Below are 25,862 nucleotides of genomic sequence, written 5' to 3'. Positions count from 1 at the left end.
ATTATTGGGGGTGGGGGGACCCCTGGGGACTGACCCTATATATCTTTCAAATCTATGTGACATGACGAACAGGAATATATATGGTGTAGGGGTGGGGATCTCAACCATTTACAAGATATTAGAACTTTCTCAAATGGCAGGGGGTGGGGGTGATCCCTAGGGACTGACCCTATATATTGATCAAATCTTCTTGACATGACGAATAGGAATATATATGGTTCAGGGGTGGGGATCTCGACCATTTACAAGATATTAGATCACTGGGGGTGGGGGACCCCTGGGGACTGACCCTATATATCATTCAAATCTTTGTGACATGACAAACAGGAATATACAGGGTTTAGGGGAAGGGAACTCAACCATTTACATGTTATTAGAACTTTCTCAACTGGCAGGGGGTGGGGGTGACCCCTGGGGACTAATACTTTATTTCATTTGATGTGCTGTATCATGACTAACCAGAGTATATATGGTTTAGGGGTGGGGATCTCGACCATTTACAAGATATTAGAACTTTTTCAAATGGCAGGGGGTTTGGGTGACCCCTGGGGACTAACCCTTTATTTCATTTGAAGGACTGTATCATAACAAACAAGAATATATACAGTTTAGGGGTGTCGGAAAATACGTGAAGTACTAACATTGAACTATGGTAACGTTGTAGCTATAACGCTGTAGTGAATGACGTTATTGTATAGATTTCATAGCTATCACGACGATTAAACGTATTGTGCAATCATAACATATTTATTGAGATTCCACAACATTTAATGGTGCCGTAATCTTTGGATATGGATTCAAAGCTGAAGTCCGTTCGTGCTGGACACAAAGGAGCCGTTACGAAGTTACTGGTAAAATTCGACGTGTTAAAATCAAACACTTACACAGAAGTTGACGAAGTGAAAGCTCCCGATGATGCCATCACGCAGAAACAGAAAACATTGATTGACCTGAATAACAGACTCTTGGATCAAACATCGGAGGAAAACCTGGAACAGGAAATCACCGACTCAGATGAGTATATGTATGAACTAGATTGCAAGCTTAGACAAATTCGCAAATTTATTAAGTCTTTAGAATCAAACGCATATAATTTCACGCCCGAGGTCAGAGTTGATATAAACACTTGTGCAACAGATTCTATGAACGAGCAGTATTCAATTCACGCCCCTGCAGTGCATACCTGCCTGTCAGAGAATATAATGCATCAAGTCCCGTCAGAACCGAGATCGTCAAAAAGTAATTACCATAGGCTTCCTAAGTTAGACTTGCCCTATTTTAATGGAGATATACTCAAGTGGCAGACATTTTGGGATTTTTTCGAGTCATCTATTCATCATAATGATACCTTAACGCCAATCCAAAAGTTTAATTATCTTAAAGCCCAGCTTGAGGGAAGCACCGCGCAGACAGTAGAGGGATTCGCTTTGACAAATGGAAACTACGAAACCGCAGTCAACCTTCTCAGAGATCGTTACGGACAAACTAGTAAACTGATACATGCTTACATGAAAGCACTCATGAACCTACCCGCACCGACAAATGATGTATTTAGCTTGAGGTTTTAAGGAGACAAACTAGAGTCCTATGTGTGAGGCTTATAATCTCTCGGTCAAACACCAGAGATGTATGGATCGCTTTTGGTCCCAGTTGTTTTGGACAAATTACCGATTGAAATTAGGAAATCTATTGCGTGAGAACACGGGAGAGATAGTTTAATCTTGGAAAATCTATGCAAATCAATAACTAGAGAGATCGACATACTCGAAGCAGAAGAAGGAGTCACATATTCATACAGATTGCACGCCACTGCATTTTTTATGGGTACGCAATCACAATCATACAAGGACAAATCAACAGACACACGGAAGAAGGTAAATACACGTACATGTAGTTTTTGTCCAGGTGAGCACTATCCGACGGAGTGCACTGAAGAAACAGACGCAAACACGAGAAATCAAATTGTTAAACAGAAACAGGTATGGTCTAACTGTTTAGGGTCACACTGAGTGGCCGCATGTAAGTCTACAAAATGATGTAAAAAATGTAACGGAATGCATCACACGAGCATATGTAAAGGACAAGAGGTCATTACAGATACGACACAGGAGCCGAAAATACAACAGTCGGCGATTAATGTAGTTGAAACAAGTCAACAGACGAGACTAGTGTAATGCATTCTTCACAACAAAGAGACGACATTCTCCTTAAAACAGCTATTGCACCAGTTATGTATAACGACCAAGGAGTAGAATCTAACATTTTGTTTGACGAGGGAGCACAGCGTTCTTTCATATCGCAAAAATTAGCGGATAAATTGGAAATAAAACCGACAGAAAAAGTCAGCATTCATCTGTCTGCGTTTGGAGATTTATCACAGAATGTTCGAAACTTAGATATTGCAACAATACAACTACAGACCGACACGGGAGAAAGGGTACGTATCAACACACTTATTGTTCCACAGATTGCCGTCCCGATTCGGAACAAGATTTCACAGACTACAAGGGGCTTGCCACACTTGAAAGGACTAAAACTTGCCCATTCTGTGCAAAGTGGAGAACGTTTTGAAATTGTCTTACTCATAGGCGCGGACTACTACTGGGAAATTATCGAGGACAAAGTTAAGGGGAAAAGGACCCACCGCCGTTCAGTCAAAGATCAGATATTTGTTATCAGGACCAATCAATAGAAACATCAGCCAGACTTCATCATCTACGATTTTTTTAAACGTCATTTCATGCAAGAACACAGATATTGACAACGAGAAAGGAAAGTCCACGGCAAAGTTGCCATGGAAACATGACCATCCAGATCTACCTTCAAGTATGACCGTTGCTCAAAGAAGAACAGAAAACACCTCGCAATGGCTCGTACAAAGTAGATCGCACATAAACCCATTTGAGGAAAATTTCCAAGGAAGTAACTTGCTACCAAGACCGCCCGAACTAACACACCCTCAACATGTGGAGTCTAGAAGCCACATAGATACAGGACAGAACTAATTACTCGCAAAGAAGAATACCGCTTCGTGAAGCTGCCGTGTGTGCCAGAAGAAACATCCATGAATGGACTAAGAGATAAACTTTAATTGTGATCAGTTAAGGTTAAGTGACTAAATTATTTTTATTTGAGATGAACATTAATTTCAAATTTCTTTTATCTATATTGTGAACTTAAACTTTTAAATTTTCGTTACATATTTCACTTTTGTCGGCCCCCAGAATGTCGGAAAATACGTGAAGTACTAACATTGAACTATGGTAACATTGTAACCATAACACTGTAGTGAACGACGTTATTGTATAGATTTCATAGCTATCACGACGATTAAATGTATTTTGCAATCATAACGTATTTATTGAGATTCCACAACAAGGGGTGGGGATCTCGACAACTTACAAGATATTAGAACTTTCTCAAATGGCAAGGGGTGGGGGTGACCCCTGGGGACTAATACTTTACTTCATTTAATGTGCTGTATCATGACTAACCAGAATATATATGGTTTAGGGATGGAGATCTTGACCACTTACAAGATATTAGAACTTTGTCTAATGGCAGGGGGTGGGGGTGACCCCTGGGGACTAACCCTTTATTTCATGTGCTTTATCATGTAGAACATTTTCAATTATAAAGAGTGTATCTATCACTTACAGTTTTCAAGTTATAATCATTTGAAGATAAAAAAAAATTAGAATCCCATAGGGTTCTATTGTAAACTCCTCCCTTCTTTTGGCACCTCAAAGTACCCCTTTTTAGACCCCAATGCACAAACGAAACCCTGATTGCACCACTGGACATGTTAGTCTAACATATTGTGAAACCTTAAGTAAATCTGACTAGCCGTTTTGGAGAAAAGGTGCGGACAAGTTCATTTAAACTAGAGGCTCTCAAGAGCCTGTGTCGCTCACCTGTATTTACTGATGCTTTGGAAATCATGTTAAATAAGGTTAAAATCATAATTAATAGTAATAGATATTAGATATTATAATGATATCTAAGATAATAACAAAAAACTGCAAAATTTTTGTAAAATTACTAACTCAGGGGCAGCAACCCAACAACGGGTTGTCGGATTCGTCTGAAAATTACAGGGCAGGTAAATCTAAATCTGATGAACATTTTTGCCACCTGTCAGATTTGCTCTAAATGCTTTAGTTTCAGAGATATAAACCAAAAACTGCATTTTACCCATATGTTCTATTTTTAACCAAGTCGGCCATGATAGTTGGAAGGCGGGGTCATCAGACAATTTTTTTAAACTAGACACCCTAATGATGATTATGGCCAAGTATGATTAAATTTGTCTCAGTAGTTTCAGAGAAGAAGATTTTTGTAAAAGATTACAAAAATTTACGAAAAATTGTTAAAAATTGATTATAAAAGGCAATAACTCCTAAAGGGGTCGACTGACAATTTTGGTCATGACAACTTATTTGTAGAACTTACTTTGCTGAACATTATTGCTGTTTACAGTTTATCTCTATCTATAATAATATTCAAGATAACCAAAAACTGCAAAATTTCCTTAAAATTACCAATTTAGGGGCAGCAACCCAACAACGGGTTGTCAGATTTGTCTGAAAATTTCAGGGCAGATAGATCTTGACCTGATAATCAGTTTTCCCCATTATCAGATTTATTCTAAATGCTTTGGTTTCAGAGATATAAGCCAAAATCTACATTTTACCCCTATGTTCTATTTTTAGCCATGGCGGCCATCTTGGTTGGTTGGCGGGGTCTTATGACACATTTTTCAAACTAGATACCCTAATGATGATTGTGGCCAAGTTTAGTTAAATTTGGCCCAGTGGTTTCAGAGAAGAAGATTTTTGTAAAAGTTAACGGACGACAGACGACGGACGCCAAGTGATGAGAAAAGCTCACTTGGCCCTTTGGGCCAGGTGAGCTAAAAACTAGAGGCTCTCAAGAGCCTGTGTCGCTCACCTGTATTTACTGATGCTTTGGAAATCATGTAAAATAAGGTAAAAATCATAATTAATAGTATTAGATATTAGATATTATAATGATATCTAAGATAATAACATAAAACTTCAAAATTTCTGTAAAATTACTAACTCAGGGGCAGCAACCCAACAACGAGTTGTTAGATTTGTCTGAAAATTTCAGGGCAGATAAATCTAAATCTGATGAACAGATTTGCTCTAAATGCTTTAGTTTCAGAGATATAAACCAAAAACTGCATTTTACCCATATGTTCTATTTTTAACCATGTCGGCCATGATGGTTGGAAGACGGGGTCATCGGACAAATTTTTTAAACTAGATACCCTAATAATGATTATGGCCAGGTATGGTTAAATTTGTCTCAGTAATTTCAGAGAAGAAGATTTTTGTAAAAGATTACAAAAATTTACGAAAAATTGTTAAAAATTGACTATAAAGGGCAATAACTCCTAAAGGGGTCGACTGACAATTTTGGTCTTGACGACTAATTTGTAGATCTTTCTTTGCTGAACATTATTGCTGTTTACAGTTTATCTCTATCTATAATAATATTCAAGATAATAACCAAAAACTGCAAAATTTCCTTAAAATTACCAATGCATGGGCAGCAATCCAACAACGGATTGTCAGATTTGTCTGAAAATTTCAGGGCAGATAGATCTTGACCTGATAATCAGTTTTACCCATGTCATATTTACTCTAAATACTTGGTTTCAGAGATATAAGCTAAAATCTACATTTTACCCCTATGTTCTATTTTTAGCCATGGTGGCCATCTTGGTTGGTTGGCGGGGTCTTATGACACATTTTTCAAACTAGATACACTAATGATGATTTTGGCCAAGTTTGGTTAAATTTGGCCCAGTGGTTTCAGAGGAGAAGATTTTTGTAAAAGCTAACGACGATGGATGACGACGACGATGCCAAGTGATGAGAAAAACTCACCTGGCCCGAAGGTGAGCTAAAAACATTTGAAAAACAATAAGGTCTTTCCTAACGGAGTGGAAAGACCTTAAATAGTGTATAACATGACAATGCCAGTATGTTAACCTATTGCATGTATTGGGAACTTACATCCCACTATCGTAGATGATACATATTAATTCATATAGGCTCAAATGTGTCAGTAAAAATAGTATAAACATTATCAGTGACACAATCTCTGGTGTACTCAGGTAAATATAGGTACCTTCAGGTTACCTTCCATTCATTATCATTTAATGTATAAACATGATCATGAATGAATTTGTAGGTAAACTTTAGAAAGGTCATCTGTCTGCATAAAATACTATAATATGTACACACTGATTATATGCTTACTGAAGAAACTATTGAATATTGATAGAAAAGCCAGGTAAATAACCAGATTACATGCCTATCGAAAAACTATTGAACATTGAAAAAAGCTAGGTTTATCAAACAAAGCTTTCCCAGGACTGCATGATTTTTGGCTTTCCCAAGCCTGCATGATTGTTTCGGAATATTTTCTGCAAAATTCTAGTATAAAGAGCCATTTAAAATAACTACATAGAAATATATTGAATCCTCTTACAGGATAGGTCATAAAGGGGGATTCTTGTTTCAGCATCACTGCATGTTAGTGAATGCAGTATTTTGCTTTTATTTTTTTGACTAAACAGAGCAAATCTTAAGGGTGACAAAATTCCTGTTAAAGATAAAAGATTGCAAAAATAGTTTCTCATAAAACTCTTTACATATATATTTCAATACTAACAGAAAAAACAAAATTTCAGTGTTTTATTTATTAAACAGTTCTTGGATGTAAATCTAAAGATGGCACAACCGTCTGAATATTGCTTACACGGCAGACCTTACACAATATAATAAAGTTCACTATGAAATACATGTATCAAATCATTCCTTTTTACATGTATAAGAGCAGCTGAGAAATATGTGATGAAAACTCCTCGCTCGATTCAGGTATCATTAAATTTCAAAGTATTTCCAGGAAGTGACTGACTGGCAAATCTAAAAATAGCTTACACAGTACAACCCATCAAAAAAGGAGAACAGCTTTCCAAAGTCCAATGTCCCCTGCATTGCCAATACTGTATTTGATCAATTTAAAGAGATATATTGAAGACAATTGCGACTATCCAATCTGTTTGGCCTTTCAATGAGAAAAATCCAAGGCCCTGGAATGATAAAAAGCGGGAATTTTGCATCTTGAATTAGGTGATTTATCAAGGCAACAATATAACCATGATTGTTCTGGCTATAGTATGATAGTTTAACTGGCAATTCATCAACGAATATAATTTTTTCCCCTAATATACCTGCACATTTTTCAGGTGTCTATTATAAAACAAGGCTGACAGCTTGGGTGACTTATTCAATTAATTCTCAGTAACCATATATCCTTCCTTATAAAGTGGCAAAAAGAAATTTAATACTTATCTTTGTCTATGCAGTTTTTATGTAAGAATATGATATGTGCAATAAATCATCTGTTTATCCTTACTAGTACACAAGATGCATTCCATATATTTTGTTTTCTGCTAACTTCACTATCAGTGCCAAGTACATAGTATACCATCAATGTATGTCAGCCTCATTTATAAACAGTGTGTTAATTTATTTAAAACCCACTAGTTTTGTTTTAACATGTTTAAAAAGATAACATTTATATTCCCTTCAAACTCAAACATAGTTTATTTATGCCAAGAAAATGTATAAAATGATATTGGGTCCATAGGAAAAAAGTTACAAGGCCTTAAAGATAGCCTGACCATTTTTTTCAGTTACTAATTTATGTTATAGATCAAGCTCAAAATGATAAATATTTTAAAAGTACACATGCCTTAAGCTTTTTCTAAGACATTGATTTCCTACTGACATAATTTTGGTCAATTTAGATTGATTGATTGTTGCTTACTTAAATCCAGTGGCAAATATTTCAGGACTATATTCAGGATGAGGTCAGATCAGAAAACAAGAGTGCACATGCTATGTCTTGCCTGATTTACTGATTTAATAATGTTCTATGCTGAATGTCTCAGGGTCTTAACTTATGTATCACATAAAGTCTTAACATTATCAATGATGTCAAGGTCTTGTCAGATGGACAGTCACCTTCCAATCATTTTTACAGTGAATACTGTATGTATGTAACTGACCATTTAAAGTATCTGAAAAACTGACCTGTTACTTGCAAAAATGTTAACCCATGAAATGAAAGGTTAAAGTCAAACCATAACCAAACTGACATGTACACTTACAATCATTTAATAAATTGTATATAAGTTGATTTAAATTATAATCTGAAAAAACTCATGTAATCACAAAACTTATAAAATGCAGAACAAATAACCATGAAAATGAGTTAATTTTTTAATGAACCATGTCTTACAGACATATACACCCCACAAAATCCTACAACACAAACAAGATGTTGTGTGAGCTATTACTAAAAAAATATACCCTAATTCAAATTGTTGACAAAATGTGAAACAAATTTCATATATATTTACAGGATATTTTAAAGATATCATTTTTCACCAAATAGGAAGTTATGATGATCAAAGGAATTGTCACACAGTATAAACATAACTAGGTGGAGCAGCATAACCCACTCCTGTCAAATGTGTATATATGGGAGGAATGTCCTGGTTGGTTACACCATTCCCCAAATGAATAAGTAATTGGCCCTGCTGGACTTGTTCATATCATGACAATTTTCTCTCCCTTCATGCTGGATTCTGACAATTCTTAATTTCATGTGATGTATTGTTTTAATTATCAGGACTATTTCAAATAAAAGATATCCACAGTTTTACTTCAATCATTTAATTTCAAAATCATATTAGATGAAGGCAGATCAACAAGTCTCATTGATGCTTTTGGAACAATTGTTTATAATCATGTAACTGAATTTTCTTGTGTCAACATGGAAGTACACAGAATGTAGCTGGGATCTTAATTATTGATATTAATTGTCTTCTTTGTGTTTCATATTATTGAAATTGCCCTTTGTGGGCTCTATAATTCAGAATAAAGATATTTGATTGATTTTGTTATGCAATAATTCCAAGAGCCTGGTGTGAAAGATAGGTACTCATCTTCAACATAATGATGTCTCCTAACTCCAATGAACAATGCTCAAAAGTCAGCTTCATCAAATACAAAAGCTACCTGTTATGGTTTATTTCACAACCTTATAACCTCACAAAATGACAATGTATAACATTTCTACACAATGTCAAAACAAAACTTTCATTAACAGCTATTGTCATTGAGACTATAACAATGTTCTTTTAACAAAAAACAGCAGGTGCTGGCAAAATATCAAACCTAATGGCTCTTCAATGATTAAACAATCAATCAACAATCTTGATTTATTACATAATAAAAGTTCATAAAACAAATTTAATTCATTAATCCAGGTATAAATATAACAAGCATTGATCCTTACTATTGTGGACTGTCACCAGATGTTACCTTCAATCACTGAGCAAATTCTAAGAACTTGATAAAATGTAGATAACAATCTAATAAATGATTTATCTAACTAATATATTCAGGGTGGGCTTTATATTTCATTTTTCTCAATTTTTTACATTGCTTTTGAACTGTTGCTACTGATAATAAGCATTGCAGGTCTTATATTACCATTTAATAAAGCTGGTCTACTATCAGTCTTACCAAGGCTTTCTCCTTGGACCTAGTCCGAGAGCCACACAGGAGATGCATGTATGAACAAACAGGTCAATTATAGAAACCTATATTAGTTTATTTTCTCAGAACTTCAGATAAAATTATGATTTAATATAGTATTAAAAGTAGGACCTAAGGCTCTTATTTATGAAGTTATGATACAAGTCTTTTTCAATAATAATGGTTTCCTGAACTTAAATGGAATTCACCATAGATTTTTTCAGTCATAAAAAGTCAAAATTGAGTTGTCCAGACAGGATCTGGCTCTCTAAACCTTTGCAGAAACACAATAAAATTGTGTGTCAGTGAATCATTATTAAATAACTGACAATTCCTATACACAATATATGATTGGTTTGTCAATGTCAGACCTTGACAGTTATGGTATACACAATATATGATTGGTTTGTCAATGTCAGACCTTGACAGTTATGGTATACACAATATATGATTGGTTTGTCAATGTCAGACCTTGACAGTTATGGTATACACAATATATGATTGGTTTGTCAATGTCAGACCTTGACAGTTATGGTATACACAATATATGATTGGTTTGTCAATGTCAGACCTTGACAGTTATGGTATACACAATATATGATTGGTTTGTCAATGTCAGACCTTGACAGTTATGGTATACACAATATATGATTGGTTTGTCAATGTCAGACCTTGACAGTTATGGTATACACAATATATGATTGGTTTGTCAATGTCAGACCTTGACAGTTATGGTATACACAATATATGATTGGTTTGTCAATGTCAGACCTTGACAGTTATGGTATACACAATATATGATTGGTTTGTCAATGTCAGACCTTGACAGTTATGGTATACACAATATATGATTGGTTTGTCAATGTCAGACCTTGACAGTTATGGTATACACAATATACGATTGGTTTGTCAATGTCAGACCTTGACAGTTATGGTATACACAATATATGATTGGTTTGTCAATGTCAGACCTTGACAGTTATGGTATACACAATATACGATTGGTTTGTCAATGTCAGACCTTGACAGTTATGGTATACACAATATACGATTGGTTTGTCAATGTCAGACCTTGACAGTTATGGTATACACAATATATGATTGGTTTGTCAATGTCAGACCTTGACAGTTATGGTATACACAATATATGATTGGTTTGTCAATGTCAGACCTTGACAGTTATGGTATACACAATATATGATTGGTTTGTCAATGTCAGACCTTGACAGTTATGGTATACACAATATATGATTGGTTTGTCAATGTCAGACCTTGACAGTTATGGTATACACAATATATGATTGGTTTGTCAATGTCAGACCTTGACAGTTATGGTATACACAATATATGATTGGTTTGTCAATGTCAGACCTTGACAGTTATGGTATACACAATATATGATTGGTTTGTCAATGTCAGACCTTGACAGTTATGGTATACACAATATATGATTGGTTTGTCAATGTCAGACCTTGACAGTTATGGTATACACAATATATGATTGGTTTGTCAATGTCAGACCTTGACAGTTATGGTATACACAATATATGATTGGTTTGTCAATGTCAGACCTTGACAGTTATGGTATACACAATATACGATTGGTTTGTCAATGTCAGACCTTGACAGTTATGGTATACACAATATACGATTGGTTTGTCAATGTCAGACCTTGACAGTTATGGTATACACAATATATGATTGGTTTGTCAATGTCAGACCTTGACAGTTATGGTATACACAATATATGATTGGTTTGTCAATGTCAGACCTTGACAGTTATGGTATACACAATATATGATTGGTTTGTCAATGTCAGACCTTGACAGTTATGGTATACACAATATATGATTGGTTTGTCAATGTCAGACCTTGACAGTTATGGTATACACAATATATGATTGGTTTGTCAATGTCAGACCTTGACAGTTATGGTATACATCTGCAAAAAGTTACAAAAAACATTCTTCATTAAATATTTATGATAAATCACTATAAAACTAGTATGAAGTTGTGACAATAACAACACAATAAAATAGATTCAATCTTCATTATGATATCAGCTGTTTATTAATTGATTAAAATGTCTTCATTGACTTCAAAAGTCTATAATGACACTAACAAACTATTCTAATATATTTAAAAAGGCTTTTGATAGGGTCATACACTGTGGTATTAGATACAAATTATTGGAAAATAACATATCTGGAAAATTTTATACTATTTTAAAAGACATGTACAGAAAAAATGAAATGTCGGTGAAAGTGGGTAATGTACTAACGCCATCTTTCAGCTCGCTAGTTGGGGTTAGGCAAGGGGATGTTCTAAGCCCAAATTTATTTAAGCTTTTCATTAACGATCTGCCTCCAAGATTTGAGTCGAGTCCAGATGCTGTTTATATCAATGGGCGTAGAATTGATTGTCTTATGTACGCCGATGACATTATTATATTATCAAACACTAAACAGGGTCTGCAAACCCGACTTGATAACCTGCAAACTTATTGTATTGATTGGTGTCTAGATGTTAACTTGTCCAAAACAAAAGTTTTAATTTTTAACAAGCCTGGAAAATTTTTGAAGGAATCACTTTGTTTAGATAATGAGGCTATAGAATGTGTTAACAGATATAAATATTTAGGGATAGTCTTTACTTCCAGTGGTCTTTTTCAGCAGGGGAAAGAAGAGCTATTCAAAAAGTCCTTAAAGGCAAAATTTAAACTACAAAAATCCATGTCAGCTTGTAATCCAAGTATTGATACTGCAATCCATTTATATGATCACACAATAAAACCAATTTTATTATATTGTAGTGAAATCTGGGGTACCTTTAAGATTAACTCTGCTGCTTGCAAGAAAAAAAGTGATTATCTATTTGAATTAATTTACATAAATGATTATTTGGAAAAATCACATTTCAGGTATCTAAAATATATTCTTGGTGTAAATAAAAAAGCCTCAAATTTGGCAGTGTTATCAGAGGTTGCAAGATTTCCTCTTTATTTTTCTGTCATTATATCTATGGTAAAATATGTACACAGGCTTAACAAATTGGACGATGGGTTACTTTATGATGCTTATGTTTGTAATAAAATTTTAGATGCAGGAAACATTAATTGTTGGTATTCATCTATGAGATATGTCCTTCAATCACTTGATATACAAAATTTGAATACAAAGCTCAATAGATTAATTAAATTTGTAAAATGTAAACTTTGTAACAGTTTTAAAACATTTTGGGGGGTCAAAAGATCTGATACCTTATCACAAGGTAATAGTAAATTAGAAAATTATTTCAACCTCAAGACTGACTTCGTAAAGGAGGCTTATTTATCAATTAAAGATTTTAATATAAGAAGAGCTATATGTAAATTGAGAATAAGTGCACATGATCTTAAAATTGAGAAAGATAGGTATAGTAAAAAATACATAGAGAGAAGTCAGCGTCTATGTCATCACTGCCTATCACATGGATCAAATTCTATTGAAGATGAGACCCATTTCACAGTAAGTTGTCCTTTATATAACGAACAGAGAAAATTATTATGGGATAAAGTAAACAGTTTTTGTAATAATTTTAAAGAATTACCCAAGGATAAAAAATATTTCTGGCTGTTCACAAATGAGCATTTACCAACTCTTATGTGCCTAGGCAATTATATAATTAAGTGTTTAGAAATAAGATCCAGGTGGATACAAAATATATAAAATTATTATGCAATTATTGTTAATGTTATGTAAGACACATGATGTGTTAGGCTCTGATCCTGTCCAATATATGATAGTATTATATTAGGATATAGTTTTTCTTTTTTCCAATCATATTGTGCTTAATATTGTTGTAAATGATGCCCTTTATGGGTTCTTGATTAGATTAATAAAATTCTTATCTTATCTTATATTTTCAATTACCTCCATTGTAAAAATAATTTGATATACATTGCACATCATGTAGGCAGCAACATTAAGCTTTGCTTAGGCACCAAAGTAACAACACTTTGTTTACAGTAATGTGCCTTCAGTACCATACAAGAATCCTCTCAATATTTTCTGGCAAAAATCAGAACCATACAACAATACTTCAACATACTTTTATATTAAGATACATGTTAGTGCTTTTTTTTATATTTTGCAATTATATTATACATGTATATTAATGCCCCCCACCCCAAAATCCCCTTTAAATCTTTTTTTTGTAGGAATGTTATCATTAAAATGTTTTTTTAGGGAGAGCTTGCTTGCTTAATGCTTCATCTTCATTTAATCAAGCATTAAGTAAAAGTCAAGTGCTCCTTCAAGTCCTAGGAAAGTACTTGCACTGCTACTTAAAGGATTAAATTGTTTAGAAAAGTTCAGTCAATTTAACTTTAACCTCAATGGATAGCAATTAAAACAGATACATACGGTATATGTATTTGATATAAAAAATACATTCACATATTTCTTACATCTATATCTGACAAGACTAACAAATGCTATTTCTGTGATTTAATGACAAACCAGTATGTCCATATTGTATGCAGGTGTGAGATAATCTGTCCTTGAAACATACTATACAACAGCCTTGTAACAGATGACAGACTATAAATCTCTTGTTCATCATCAGCTCAAGAATATTCATTTATGGTTACAGTAGCTATATACATGATATATATCTTACATTTATGCATGTAATTCACATAAATCCAAGCCATTATGCATGTACATGTACCAGTCACAGAAAAGGTCCAACAGAATTTTTTTTTTAAATGTTTTAAAAGACTGGCAAAAAGGGCTAACAGAAAAAACTAAAGGCTCTTAAAAGAACATCTGTCGCTCTTCTGGATGGATATGCATTTCCAATAATGCCCACTCTCTAACATTGTAAACTAGAATATAATTCATGACTTAAATATCTTTTTTTTTTGTCTTGCTGATTATTTTTATCATGTTAACTGTTAACAGTTTCTCTCCATCAACTATTAAAGTTTTGCCCAAAATACAATAAATGGGTAAAAACTCCTATATTACTTGTAGATCTAGTCTTTGCCGATAACTTTTACTGTTTTCAGATTTACTTTATCCACCAATGTTTTCCCCAATATCGTAAAAATTGGTTTAAAAAAATCCTCATTAAAGAGCAATAACTCCAATAATTAGTCAACTGATCATTTCGGCCATGTTGACTTTTTTGTAGATCTTTAATTCCAGCTGAACATTTTTTTTTATTATGTCATTTTTACTGATTATTTAGGCCATATTGACTTAAATGTAGATCTTGTCTAGCTGATAATTTTTTATTGATCTAATACAATTTATATTTTCAAGATAATAGACAAAACTTATATTCTACCCTTATGTTGTTTTTTTTTGCCATGTCAGCCATTATGGATTGGTTGGCAGGGTAGAGCTGACATCGTACATATTTTCAAACAAGATACACCAAAGATGTGTTTTTTTTGGAGAAGATTTTAGTAAAAGTAAACGGACAAAGGACTATGGACGGCAAGTGATGATTATCAATAGCAGCTAAAAAATATGAAAGAAGAGAAAAGAATGGCAAAAAAGTTGCACAGAAGAATAACATCAACATCATGACATATCAAATTAGTTTTTAATATGTTCTATTGATGTCCAAAAAGAGACAAATGAGAGCTGCACTAGCCTAAAGATCACATGTACTTTTGCTTTCAATGACTTATTCCCATCACTCTGAATTGTTTGATCAGTTCCAAATAGAATAGAAAACATTTTCTGTTGAAGAAAATCAGGTTTTTCTAGATCTTTTCAATTTCAGATGAAAAGAAGGTTGTAGTTCATTTTAATATTATCTTCAATCCTTGCTTCTACAAAACACCATAAACCTAAATCATTTCATAATTTTCAAGTGTGAATGCCACTTGATCCACCAAAGTTCATTATAGCCAATTTATCCATTGATATTGTACAGATACACATCATTTAGCTTTGGCCTCCTATGTAGACACATTATTTAGCTTTAGCTTTGGGTTCCTATTTAGACACAATATTTAGCTTTGGTCTCCTATCTACATTAGTATTTGATCTACTAAATCAATAGTAATATGTAATATTAATTCACTGTGAGTTTTTTACATTAGTGTTTTATCACCACTGGAATTAATAGGACCCAGCAGGACCGTAAAAAGTTGTAATGATTTTAACAGGCAACTCTGACAACATATACTGATAATACTTATTTCCTCTGCTATGTAAAATATTATTTATTTATGATATCTAATAATTTTCTCTAAATGTCATTTTATTTCTCTGGGTAGTTTATATAATTATCATAATTCATTTATATATGTACACATGTTCCATTTCGCTTAAAATATAATTAAACATACATTTTTGTAAGCTAGTTTAAATTACTGATAAAACATTTCACAGTCTATGAATTTTGCCCGAATTTCAAACATTTTTCTGAAATTTCTACTGATGACAATAATGATTCAAAGAGTCAAATGGCATAATTCTAATACTCAGGTAGACTTGCTACATGTCCCTTCCTTTTTTTTTTTTCTTCAATTTTGCTCCTTTAACAATTTTACTGCTACATGTTTAACTAAGAGATTTCTACTGACATCTGATTGCCCTTGTCAGTATAATGGTAATCTCTTAGTTATAGCAGTAAAATTGTTAAAGGGGCAAAATTGGAAAAAAAAAAAAAATAAGGAAGGGAAATGTAGCAAGTCTCTTACTCAGGTTATGGTTTGTTATTTGACTGCTAGATTGACTTGTTAAATGTCCATAGTTATATAGTTTATTATTGGGTTGTTTGTACTTGTGTCTATTAATAATTGAAGAGTTAAGTCCCTTTTCTGTTCTGATTTTTGTCGAGCCTGCGATCCTAAATTCCGTCGGCATCGGTGCCGTCCACAAATATTCACTCTGTAGTTAAAGTTTTTGAAATTTTAATAACTTTCTTAAACTATCCTGCATTTCAACCAAACTTGGACAGAAGCTTGTTTATGATCATAAGATAGTATCCAGAAGTAAATTTTGTAAAAAAAAAAATCCTGTTTATCCGTATTTTACTCATAAATGGACTTAATTTTTCTGTCAGTTTACATTACAGTCACTCTGTGGTTAAAGTTTTTCAAATTTTAATAACTTTCTTAACCTATCCTAGATTTGTACCAAACTTGGACAGAAGCTTGTTTATAATCATAAGATAGTATCCAGAAGAAAATATAAAAAAAAAAAATCCTGTTTATCCGTATTTTACTCATATATGGACTTAGTTTTTCTGCCAGTTAACATAACATTCACTCTGTGGTTAAAGTTTTTCAAATTTTATTAACTTTCTTAAACTATCCTAGATTTGTACTACACTTGGACAGAAGCTTGTTTGTGATCATAAGATAGTATTCAAAAGTAAATTTTGTTAAAAAAAAAATCCTGTTTATCCGTATTTTACTTATAAATGGATTTAGTTTTTCTGCCAGTTAACATTACATTCACTCCGTGGTTAAAGCTTTCAAAATTTTAATAACTTTCTTTAACTATTCTGGATTTGTACCACACTTGGACAGAAGCTTGTTTATGATCAAAAGCTCAGTATCTAGAAGGAAATTTTGTAAAAATTTATTTCCTGTTTTTCCGTATATTACTTATAAATGGACTTAGTTTTATTCCAGTTAAAATTACGTACAGTCTGCAGTTAAAAAGTTTTTAAAACATTTATTAGATTCATAAACCTTCTTGGATTTTTACCAAACTTGAACAGAACTTCTTACAATCAAAAGATAGTATCTAGAGGAAAATTTAATAATTTTTTCCCCATTTTTGTTGAGCCTGCGACTAACAGCAAAAGTAGGCGAGACACTGGGTTCTGCGGAACCCTTACAAATTTTATTGCAATTTCTCTTTAATATCCTGTTTTTATAAATCTTTCATTGGAATTTTGGGTTCATTTTTAAAGTAGGCAGATTCAGATATCAGTGAAATCTCAAACTTTATACATTTGATGAGAAAAAGTCACCTATTACTGGACTATACTTATTTACTGGATGTATGTGAAAATTTAAGGTTAAGTAAGAAGTGTACTGCAAATCCAAGGGTGTGCTGAAAATTTAAACATAAGGTTAGAGGAGAACAATCCTATAATGTGGTGATCCTTGCTTAAGGCAACTTTTTTTTCATTGAATAGAGAAATATTGTAAGACATAACAATTAGACTAGTCCTTTAAATTTTGAATGACATTAGTACTTCAAGATTATACCGTTATTCACAAATTCTAAACAATTAATGGCCTTATACGGTATATAAAGGAATATTTAAAATAGGATTATTTCTCATTTTGAACAAACAGACGTTTTGACACTGCTACAGGTATTCAAAAATATTAAGGACTATAACAACCCGCAAATTCTTGTAATGTGATTAATTGATTTAATACAGTCTAGCTAAGGTTAATACAGTCTTAAGCTTAGGTTAATACAAAGTCTAGCCAGAGTAAGGTACATGTACATGTTTTTAAAAGGTTAAACATTCTTGGTTGCTGAAGATGTAACCAAAGTGAATTTGGATACAATGCCAATGGTTACATTTCTGAAAAGAATTTTAATGCACCCTCGTTTCTCCAAAGAATATAAAATATTCGAAATAAGACTGTAACATTTATTTTCTAAGACTAAATAGCTACTGAATGGTCTATTTTAAAGGATACTTTTCCCATAAAAATTATTTGTAAACCAAATGTAATGGTCATTATGATGCCAAATTTGCAAAAATTTGGGTTCCCAAATGACCGCAATTTCTCATATAAAAAAAGTTCCATTGAAATTGTTGAGTACAAATGAATATGCCATTTAAAGAACATTAGGCCTATGATGCACATGCTGCATGTAGGTATGCACATTTACATGTAGTATTACAAATGTGTCATCTGGATGTGTAAGAAACATCTGTCACCAATCTTACAGTCAAGAAAATACAAATAGTTTTCATAAATTATGTACAATGTATGTCCTCTACATGGCTATGTGTACATTTGTACTGTAATATGTATAGCAATGATCATAGATCATCTCACTAATAAAATGTAACCTGTAAAAAGATGTGTGACCTATGTTTGTGACTTCTATTACCCTCTCATGACCTTTCCCACTTTAGTTTTATTGCTTCTCACAATATAAAATACAGGGTAATCTACAATGTACCTAATGTTTAAGCTTTATAATTTTTTCTACAATTCAAATGAGAAGGCTAAATCAACAAGAGAAAAAGATGACTTCTTTATCACTAGAGAATGTATTTATTGTATAGACTTCAACAGCATTGTCAAACTTCAATGTGAAGAATGAAAACTACTTTTTTTTTGTATTATAACTGAGAGAGAAAAAAATGTCTGATATTGAAAGAAATAGAAAAAGTACTCAATACATGGGTCCAATCATGCACGGTTTTAGTTTTAGGGGAACACACTTTATGTATGCCTTTTATTTGAACTGATACTGAAACAAGTACCAGTACTAAATACAAATTAAAGTGTTTAAAATTTAGATTCGAATAGAGATGTAAACAAAAAAGCTCCTACAACAAGCAGCAATGAAGTCTGAATTAAATTTGTACCTGAAACATCTGACAAACATTTCTTTAATTTCCCAACTTTTACCTCTGACATGTTCCCTAATCATTCAAACGAAATTTTAGACTTGTAATTTTGATTGGAGTACCATTACATTACTGCAGTGTCAGAAGAGCCAATGACCTACTGATATTTTCCTTTATTTACGGCTTCAAGTATCTGCATTTAAAGTTTTTAAACAGTATTTTATCTAAACAAAGGGTAAAGATTAATGGAATCATGAAATACAACATTGTAGTTAAACACTTCAAATCTTTGCATGACAAAAACACTTTACAAAAAGATGATCACTCTATTGTCCACAGATCCAAATATGAGGTCTATGTTCAACATTCCTTGAATTGTTTTAAATTTTATTAACAGTATATAACTGACCTAAGATATTTCTTTCTTTTTAAATTCTTGTGCAAAACTTTAAACATTTTGTTACTTGAAGTATGCTTACTGACTTCAGTCAATCACATTGGTAATTTATATTTTTTTTATATGTACAGGTTATTTTCAAGATATTCCATACCCTACAAGTAAGCTCAGCTTGCAGGTCACGAACACAGGTAATGTTGCATACTGGAAGACTGAATAAACATGTATCATAAAATTGTAAAATCAAGAAAAATGTCATTGGAGATAAGTAAATTTAAGGAAATGTTTCATTTCCAAATATTTTAGCATCTAACATATTTTAGCAAATATTTTAGCATCTAACATTTACCCCCTGTATGTTTGTATCATCATTTCACTGTTATAGCCATCATAGTACATTTGCATGTACACTCTAGGCTGTAACCAATTCAAGTTACTTATTTTTTCAGTGATCTTATCATTCATAAATATTAATAAGCATGCACTGGTCCTGGAGACCTTCTTGGTTTCATTTAGCTCAGTTGATACAATTTAGTTGAATCCAGAAGATTTCTTATAAGACAAACCCAGTATGTTTAATATTAGATAGCGAAGAATACAGGACTTAAGAGGTTTTTGTGCTTGTGCCAATCTGATTAATTCAAATCCCTTCCAACAAATTTTTTCAGTTTTTTCTTAAATTGTTAAATTCCTCTGAACTGTCTTATATATTTTGTCATGTCAGGGCCTTCTATAGCCTAGACAGTATGTGTTTGCTTATTTTTGAAGGCAGTACAGTGACCTAAAGTTGCTTTAACATCCATGTCACGTAATTTAATTGGCAATCATATCACATCTCCTTATTTTTAAAATGTTTTAAGTTGAGAGGATCCTTTTCTTTCCATATATGAATTGAATGTCAAACAAAAGATAAAACTGAGAGGCTGTCACTGCCAAATACATTACATTATGTAACATTACACTGTACAATCAGTTGACATGTACAGTTATATTCTACTTTACATTGATTAATCTTATGTTATACCCTTCCAATAACTGGAAAATAGTCTGTAAGCAGGAATGAGTAATACACACTGATCAATATGGTGTATTTGTGGATCTGATTGATTTATGCAGATATATTAAAATCCCAGGAAATATAATTCCTTGTCTAATCTACAATAATCAAATCATACATAATCGTTCTCAACCAAAATGCATATACATTAAATATTAACAAAGCTTTTAGGGTACAAAATTTCAAGTGTTATTAGTTTGAAAATGAAAGTGGTAAACAGAATTCCAAGGTCATTCATTACATTGTGTCTAAAAATGTGCTTGCTTGCATAAGGCGTATTTAAATACCCTATTTAACCAGGTTTCAGACATAATGGGTTTTACCTTTTTCCTTACTTAAGACATGTAATGATGAGGATGAATGGTTTGATGCATCTAAATGTTTATTGAAATATTGCATAAAAGGGAAAACCTAAATTCCCATGCATTTTAAATTCAAATGTAAAGTGATAATGCTTCTGTTAGGTCACAGGGTCTTGGCCATGGTGGCTATTTTTTTTTACCTTTTTAAATTATCATGTGTAAAAGTACAAGAAAATGTTTTTGGAATTCAGAAATCTTTTGATACATGTATCTAGTCCATCATTGTAACTGACATTTCCCATCCTTGTAACTGACATTTTTTGACAAATTGAAACCCTAAATGTAGTTTTCCAAGACAGTTCAGTAAAACAAGTCCTTACTGAGAAAAGGACCCAGCTGATTACTGACCATAATAAAAATTATAACAAATAAGGTTAGATGTACATGTACATGTATGTATACAGTTTTGTTGTACATATGAGAACTGGGTTCAATATAGTGTCATGTGATAGGACATCACCTCATACATTTAAGTTTTAGTTTACTTTAAGAAAGGAGGTTCTAATCCAAAGCAGCTTGATATAAAATCATTATACCAAGGTTAGCAATGAGACCAAAAGAAACTTAGATAAACATTCACATTCTACCACCCACTTGATATGGCCCTCTGATGTTTCAGCTGACACAGACAACAGACCAAGTTATAAGGATAATAAAAAATGTCATGATTTTATCAATTTAGTTTATAGGCTGTATACATTATGTATGTGATAACATCTGATGCAATGGTAATATTGTCTTGTAACTATAACTGTGGAAAACGACCAAGAAATGACAAGAGTTATGAAGGTTTGAACTAACATATATATGTATAAAGTATGCAATATCTATTCAACACCAGAAAGTTGTTGCTAAAATAAAGATTTTTGAGCACCAAAAATGAGAATTGGCAGGTAACACCTTTGAAATGTACAGATTGAATTTGACTCAAAAAGGATGTACAAGTAAAGACACACATAAACCAGATACCTGAAGTTGGGATTGGTACAGTCACAAAATGTGAAACGTGATTTAGTGAGTACACAAGCCCCCCTCCACCTTCTTCCTAAGCCCCCCTCCACCTTCTTCCTAATCTAGAATGTCACAATGGTAAAACACAGAAACAACAAAGTCCAGCTACCAACAGTATGTACATTTATTTCAGCTACACTCCCTGTTTATTATACAAATATAGACAGTCTTTCACCATAAACAAATAACATCTATTTTGGATTTTCAGCCTCAGTGGTTTCACTTTTGTGTATGATGTAACTTATTACTATGCAGGTTATACATGTAAGGTTATCTGAGGTTGGGAATGTGTAATTAAGATATATCAGATTCTTTGTAATTGTTGAATTATTGTTATTGCGGGAAGAGTGCCAGTTCGAGACTTAAAAAACAAACCGGAAAATTGAAAGTACTAAAGTGAGTTTTATGAAATAAAATTTGTTAAAAAAATTAAGAGATAAAACTACTTTTCTCACAAAAATAAACAATTCATCCTATTTCTAGCAATCATGCTATTTATGTTTATTATAGATCAAATGACCTGTAATTTTCTTCCATTTTTTCCCTCATGACTAGGAAGTCTGCCATATGATAAAGGCTATATGCAAACGGATGACACAATATGTAATTAGCTGATATAATCATTATATTCTAAGGTAAACAAAACAAGGTATTATGACATCCTTGACACCTAGTTGTGCAGCAAACTGCATTCACTCTGCAGTAACAACCACTTTAACAGGAAACCCTGGCATCAGTCCATTTGTTAACCTAGTATTTATATACATTCATTCAACAAGTAAAAATAGCTAGCACTACCTACATCCATCAGATTTAACATTTTTAAACATTTTAATTACTCCCACTCTCAAATACTTCCTTGAATTGGGTTTATTGATTACTTTTGTCTTTTAATGGGCTATTAAATTATACATTAAAAAAAAACAATCTCATTTATCCTAATACATATATTCTGATTTTATATTCTACATATCAAGATTTTATCATTCAAATTAGGAATGTGAAAATGAACCGGATTTAGAAAATGTTATTCAAGACATATATTTAATATTTTAACAAGTAACTGATACTTTTATTTATTTTGAGAGATGTATATTTTTTCATTCCACAGGTTACTATTTATACATAGAATACTCCATTATCTTTCAAGTCAACAGTTTTATCACTTTTTTAAGCAAATTTTTGTTGACCAATGAAATTATTTTTAATCATGTAAAGCATGACCCCTGGGTATTACAACTAAATGTTAAAAAGAATTCAATTTTATGTGTGAAAATGTCAACATGCTTGAACTCTTGTCTATACACAGGTTAAATTAAAGAATTATAGTCATTTAGAGTGAATAATAGGTGTAAATTGTTAATCAAAACAGTTGGACAGATGGACTTATGTAACTTCTACATAAATATGGCATCATTAAAGCTTTATTGTGGGCTGTAAATGTCTTTAATCCTGAACTTCAATGGATAATAAACTCTGTTATCAAAAGTAATGCTTTCAAATGTGGCACATAATAGTTAACACCAAGTACCATTTCAGTTTTGCTGAAAGAAAAGATACTGAACAAACTGCAGGATAGATAACACAATACATAGGTGGATCCCGGGGGGCCCTGGGGGAACGGCCCCCTCTTTCTTGGGAAAAATTTTGTTTATTACATAGGGAATCGCTGAAGCATGACTGGAGCGGGGGCCCCCCCTTAGGTCAGTCAGCGGGCCCCCCCTTATGAAAAGTTCTGGATCCGCCACTGCAATATATGTAGAATACAAAGGAATACTGATCATTGATTATTATTGTATGTACTATGATACAAAATCGAATGTTACACAATGGAATGGAATGTTTATTATGCATAGGATGCAAAATCCCAGAAAAATATGACACACTCTTAGCTGTTTGTTATGTACATTCATACATTGTAGTTGAAATTTAAGAGTAGGAAAACTAGTAACATTGTCTTGGATAAAGTGTATTTTTTTACAAATTACTTCCAACATGTCCAATATGTCTGAAATTTTCTGAATATACAAATGTATCTGGGACTAGAATAGTATAAATTGTCCCAGCATATATATATATTATATATTTTAATGATTTTCCTTTCAGACAATAAATGTCCATTACTGCATTATAGTTATAAAACAATGTATCTGTAAACCATTAAACAATACTGAACATAATCCAATATTATATTGTCATAAAAATATGACTTTAATGGCTTGGGCAATTAGACGCCAAGCCAATCAATAATGAATAAACCCGTACGGAAAATGTAACTACACTGTGCAAATTCCTTTACAAACACGTTAAAAGATGATCATACTGTAAAATACCTTTGAACCGTCACAATGTTATATACCCAAAAATGTAACCAGAAAAAAATTAAGGCATAAATGTAATTTAAAAGTATTGATCCGTAACATGATCAGAGGTAACGCTAATTTTCCCACGTGGTTTAAACATTAAAGGTGCATCTAAAAATGTTCACAAACGGACGTTCCAAATATATGATAGAAAATTTCATGAAGTTAGCTTTCTGTGAAGAGGAAGTTTTGAAAGTTTTAAAATCTACTTTCACTATGAATTTTTTTAAGGTAAAACGCCGGTTATGGCGCCGGTAAATATGTTGACAGTGTCAACTGTGACCAGGTAATAATATTTACCTGTCGTGTCTGCACAATTCTAACATTTCAAAATTTAAAAAAATATATACCCTGGACTTACCACTCATAAAAGCACATATTATTATACATATCTTTCCAGATAACTCCATTCTGATCGTTATTCCTCTGAAACTTCAAACTAACCGGCAAGCAGGAATAGTTCATGTGACACATGCGTAGAGATGTAGGTGGACATGAGTTGTCGAACTTACCAAGTGAGACTCAGTTACCTTTCTTTAATACTTTCATTACAGAAAATTTTAAAGTTAAGTACGAATAATTCAAGTATCTTTTATTAGATTTAGATGGACATTTATAAAACAAACTATTCCAAAATAAGAATAAGTATTAAACAGCATGCTAGTTTTTGAACGTGGTCAATACATATAATAAAACAGGTAAAACAGCTTTAGAATACTGAGATTGTGCCCCTGTGTAATACCAGAGACTGTAATCTATGTCTCTTGTCTCTATAAATAGTTGAAGATGTATTCCATTTGTAATAATAAGTACACAACTAAAATGAAAATCTTTAATTAAATTTCTTATATTGTTCCTTGTTTAAATCTAAGACATTTTAATTCAATGAGTAATGAAAACATTTGAAATAAAACGAAATTAAATGTAAAAATAAACTATTTCAAAACAAGAGGTTGAAGATGAATTTCATTTTGTATATATATAATAATGACAAGTCTAAATTGAAAACAACGTTCAAACCTATGATTGCGTTGGATAAAAACCGCAATTTTTATACGTGTGCATGCAAAACAAATTTCTTGTTAGAAGCTAGGGTCTAAATACAGCACAAACAACATTTTCCAAAAGACCAAAAAAGGGAAAAGGTATATTTTAACAAAACGCATTTGACTAACAGGTCGAACAACAAATGTTCTTAAACCCTGCTGACTGCCAATGGCGATTGCCAAATAAACGGATTATACACAACCAAACAACTCATGAATGAAAATGTTTAATGCAATTTCTGATATTGTTTCTTGTTTTAATCAAGGATTTGTATAGTAAGTTTACTATTCGGTATTTTTGTTATTTTATTTTTTATACACATCCTTGTTTTAATTCAAGAGTAAGCAAAACAAATTTGAATTTTGTTTTGGTGAAGAGATGACATATTGATGATTATTGCAAATGGCTTACTGAGATTTTATA

At 32.5% G+C, this 25,862-nt stretch overlaps 1 protein-coding gene and 1 long non-coding RNA gene across 3 annotated transcripts in view; both read right to left on the bottom strand.

Annotated features, from left to right (window-relative positions):
• The window catches only part of LOC127730484 (uncharacterized), a 60,137-nt gene extending 35,252 nt beyond the window's left edge, over nucleotides 1-24,885 (bottom strand). The window contains exon 1 of the mRNA XM_052238912.1: nucleotides 24,754-24,885. Coding sequence (XP_052094872.1) covers nucleotides 24,754-24,802 — 49 coding nt within the window. The 5' untranslated portion in view covers nucleotides 24,803-24,885. The remainder of the gene's footprint in view (nucleotides 1-24,753) is intronic.
• LOC127730511 (uncharacterized) lies at nucleotides 9,785-11,778 on the bottom strand. Of its 2 annotated transcripts, XR_007995135.1 has the most exons (4): nucleotides 11,316-11,778; nucleotides 10,716-11,215; nucleotides 10,566-10,615; nucleotides 9,785-10,515 (listed from the first exon to the last, which is right to left on the bottom strand). It is a non-coding gene; the product is annotated as an uncharacterized LOC127730511 (long non-coding RNA). The 2 variants fall into 2 exon arrangements; XR_007995136.1 differs by lacking the exon at nucleotides 10,566-10,615.
• Nucleotides 24,886-25,862: the final 977 nt, after the last annotated feature.

The sequence above is a fragment of the Mytilus californianus genome, unplaced genomic scaffold (assembly GCF_021869535.1).
Source record: "Mytilus californianus isolate M0D057914Y unplaced genomic scaffold, xbMytCali1.0.p SCAF_2, whole genome shotgun sequence".
NCBI classification, from domain to species: domain Eukaryota; kingdom Metazoa; phylum Mollusca; class Bivalvia; order Mytilida; family Mytilidae; genus Mytilus; species Mytilus californianus.
Note: the sequence above shows the minus strand (reverse complement) of the source record. Positions and strands in the feature narration are given on the sequence as shown.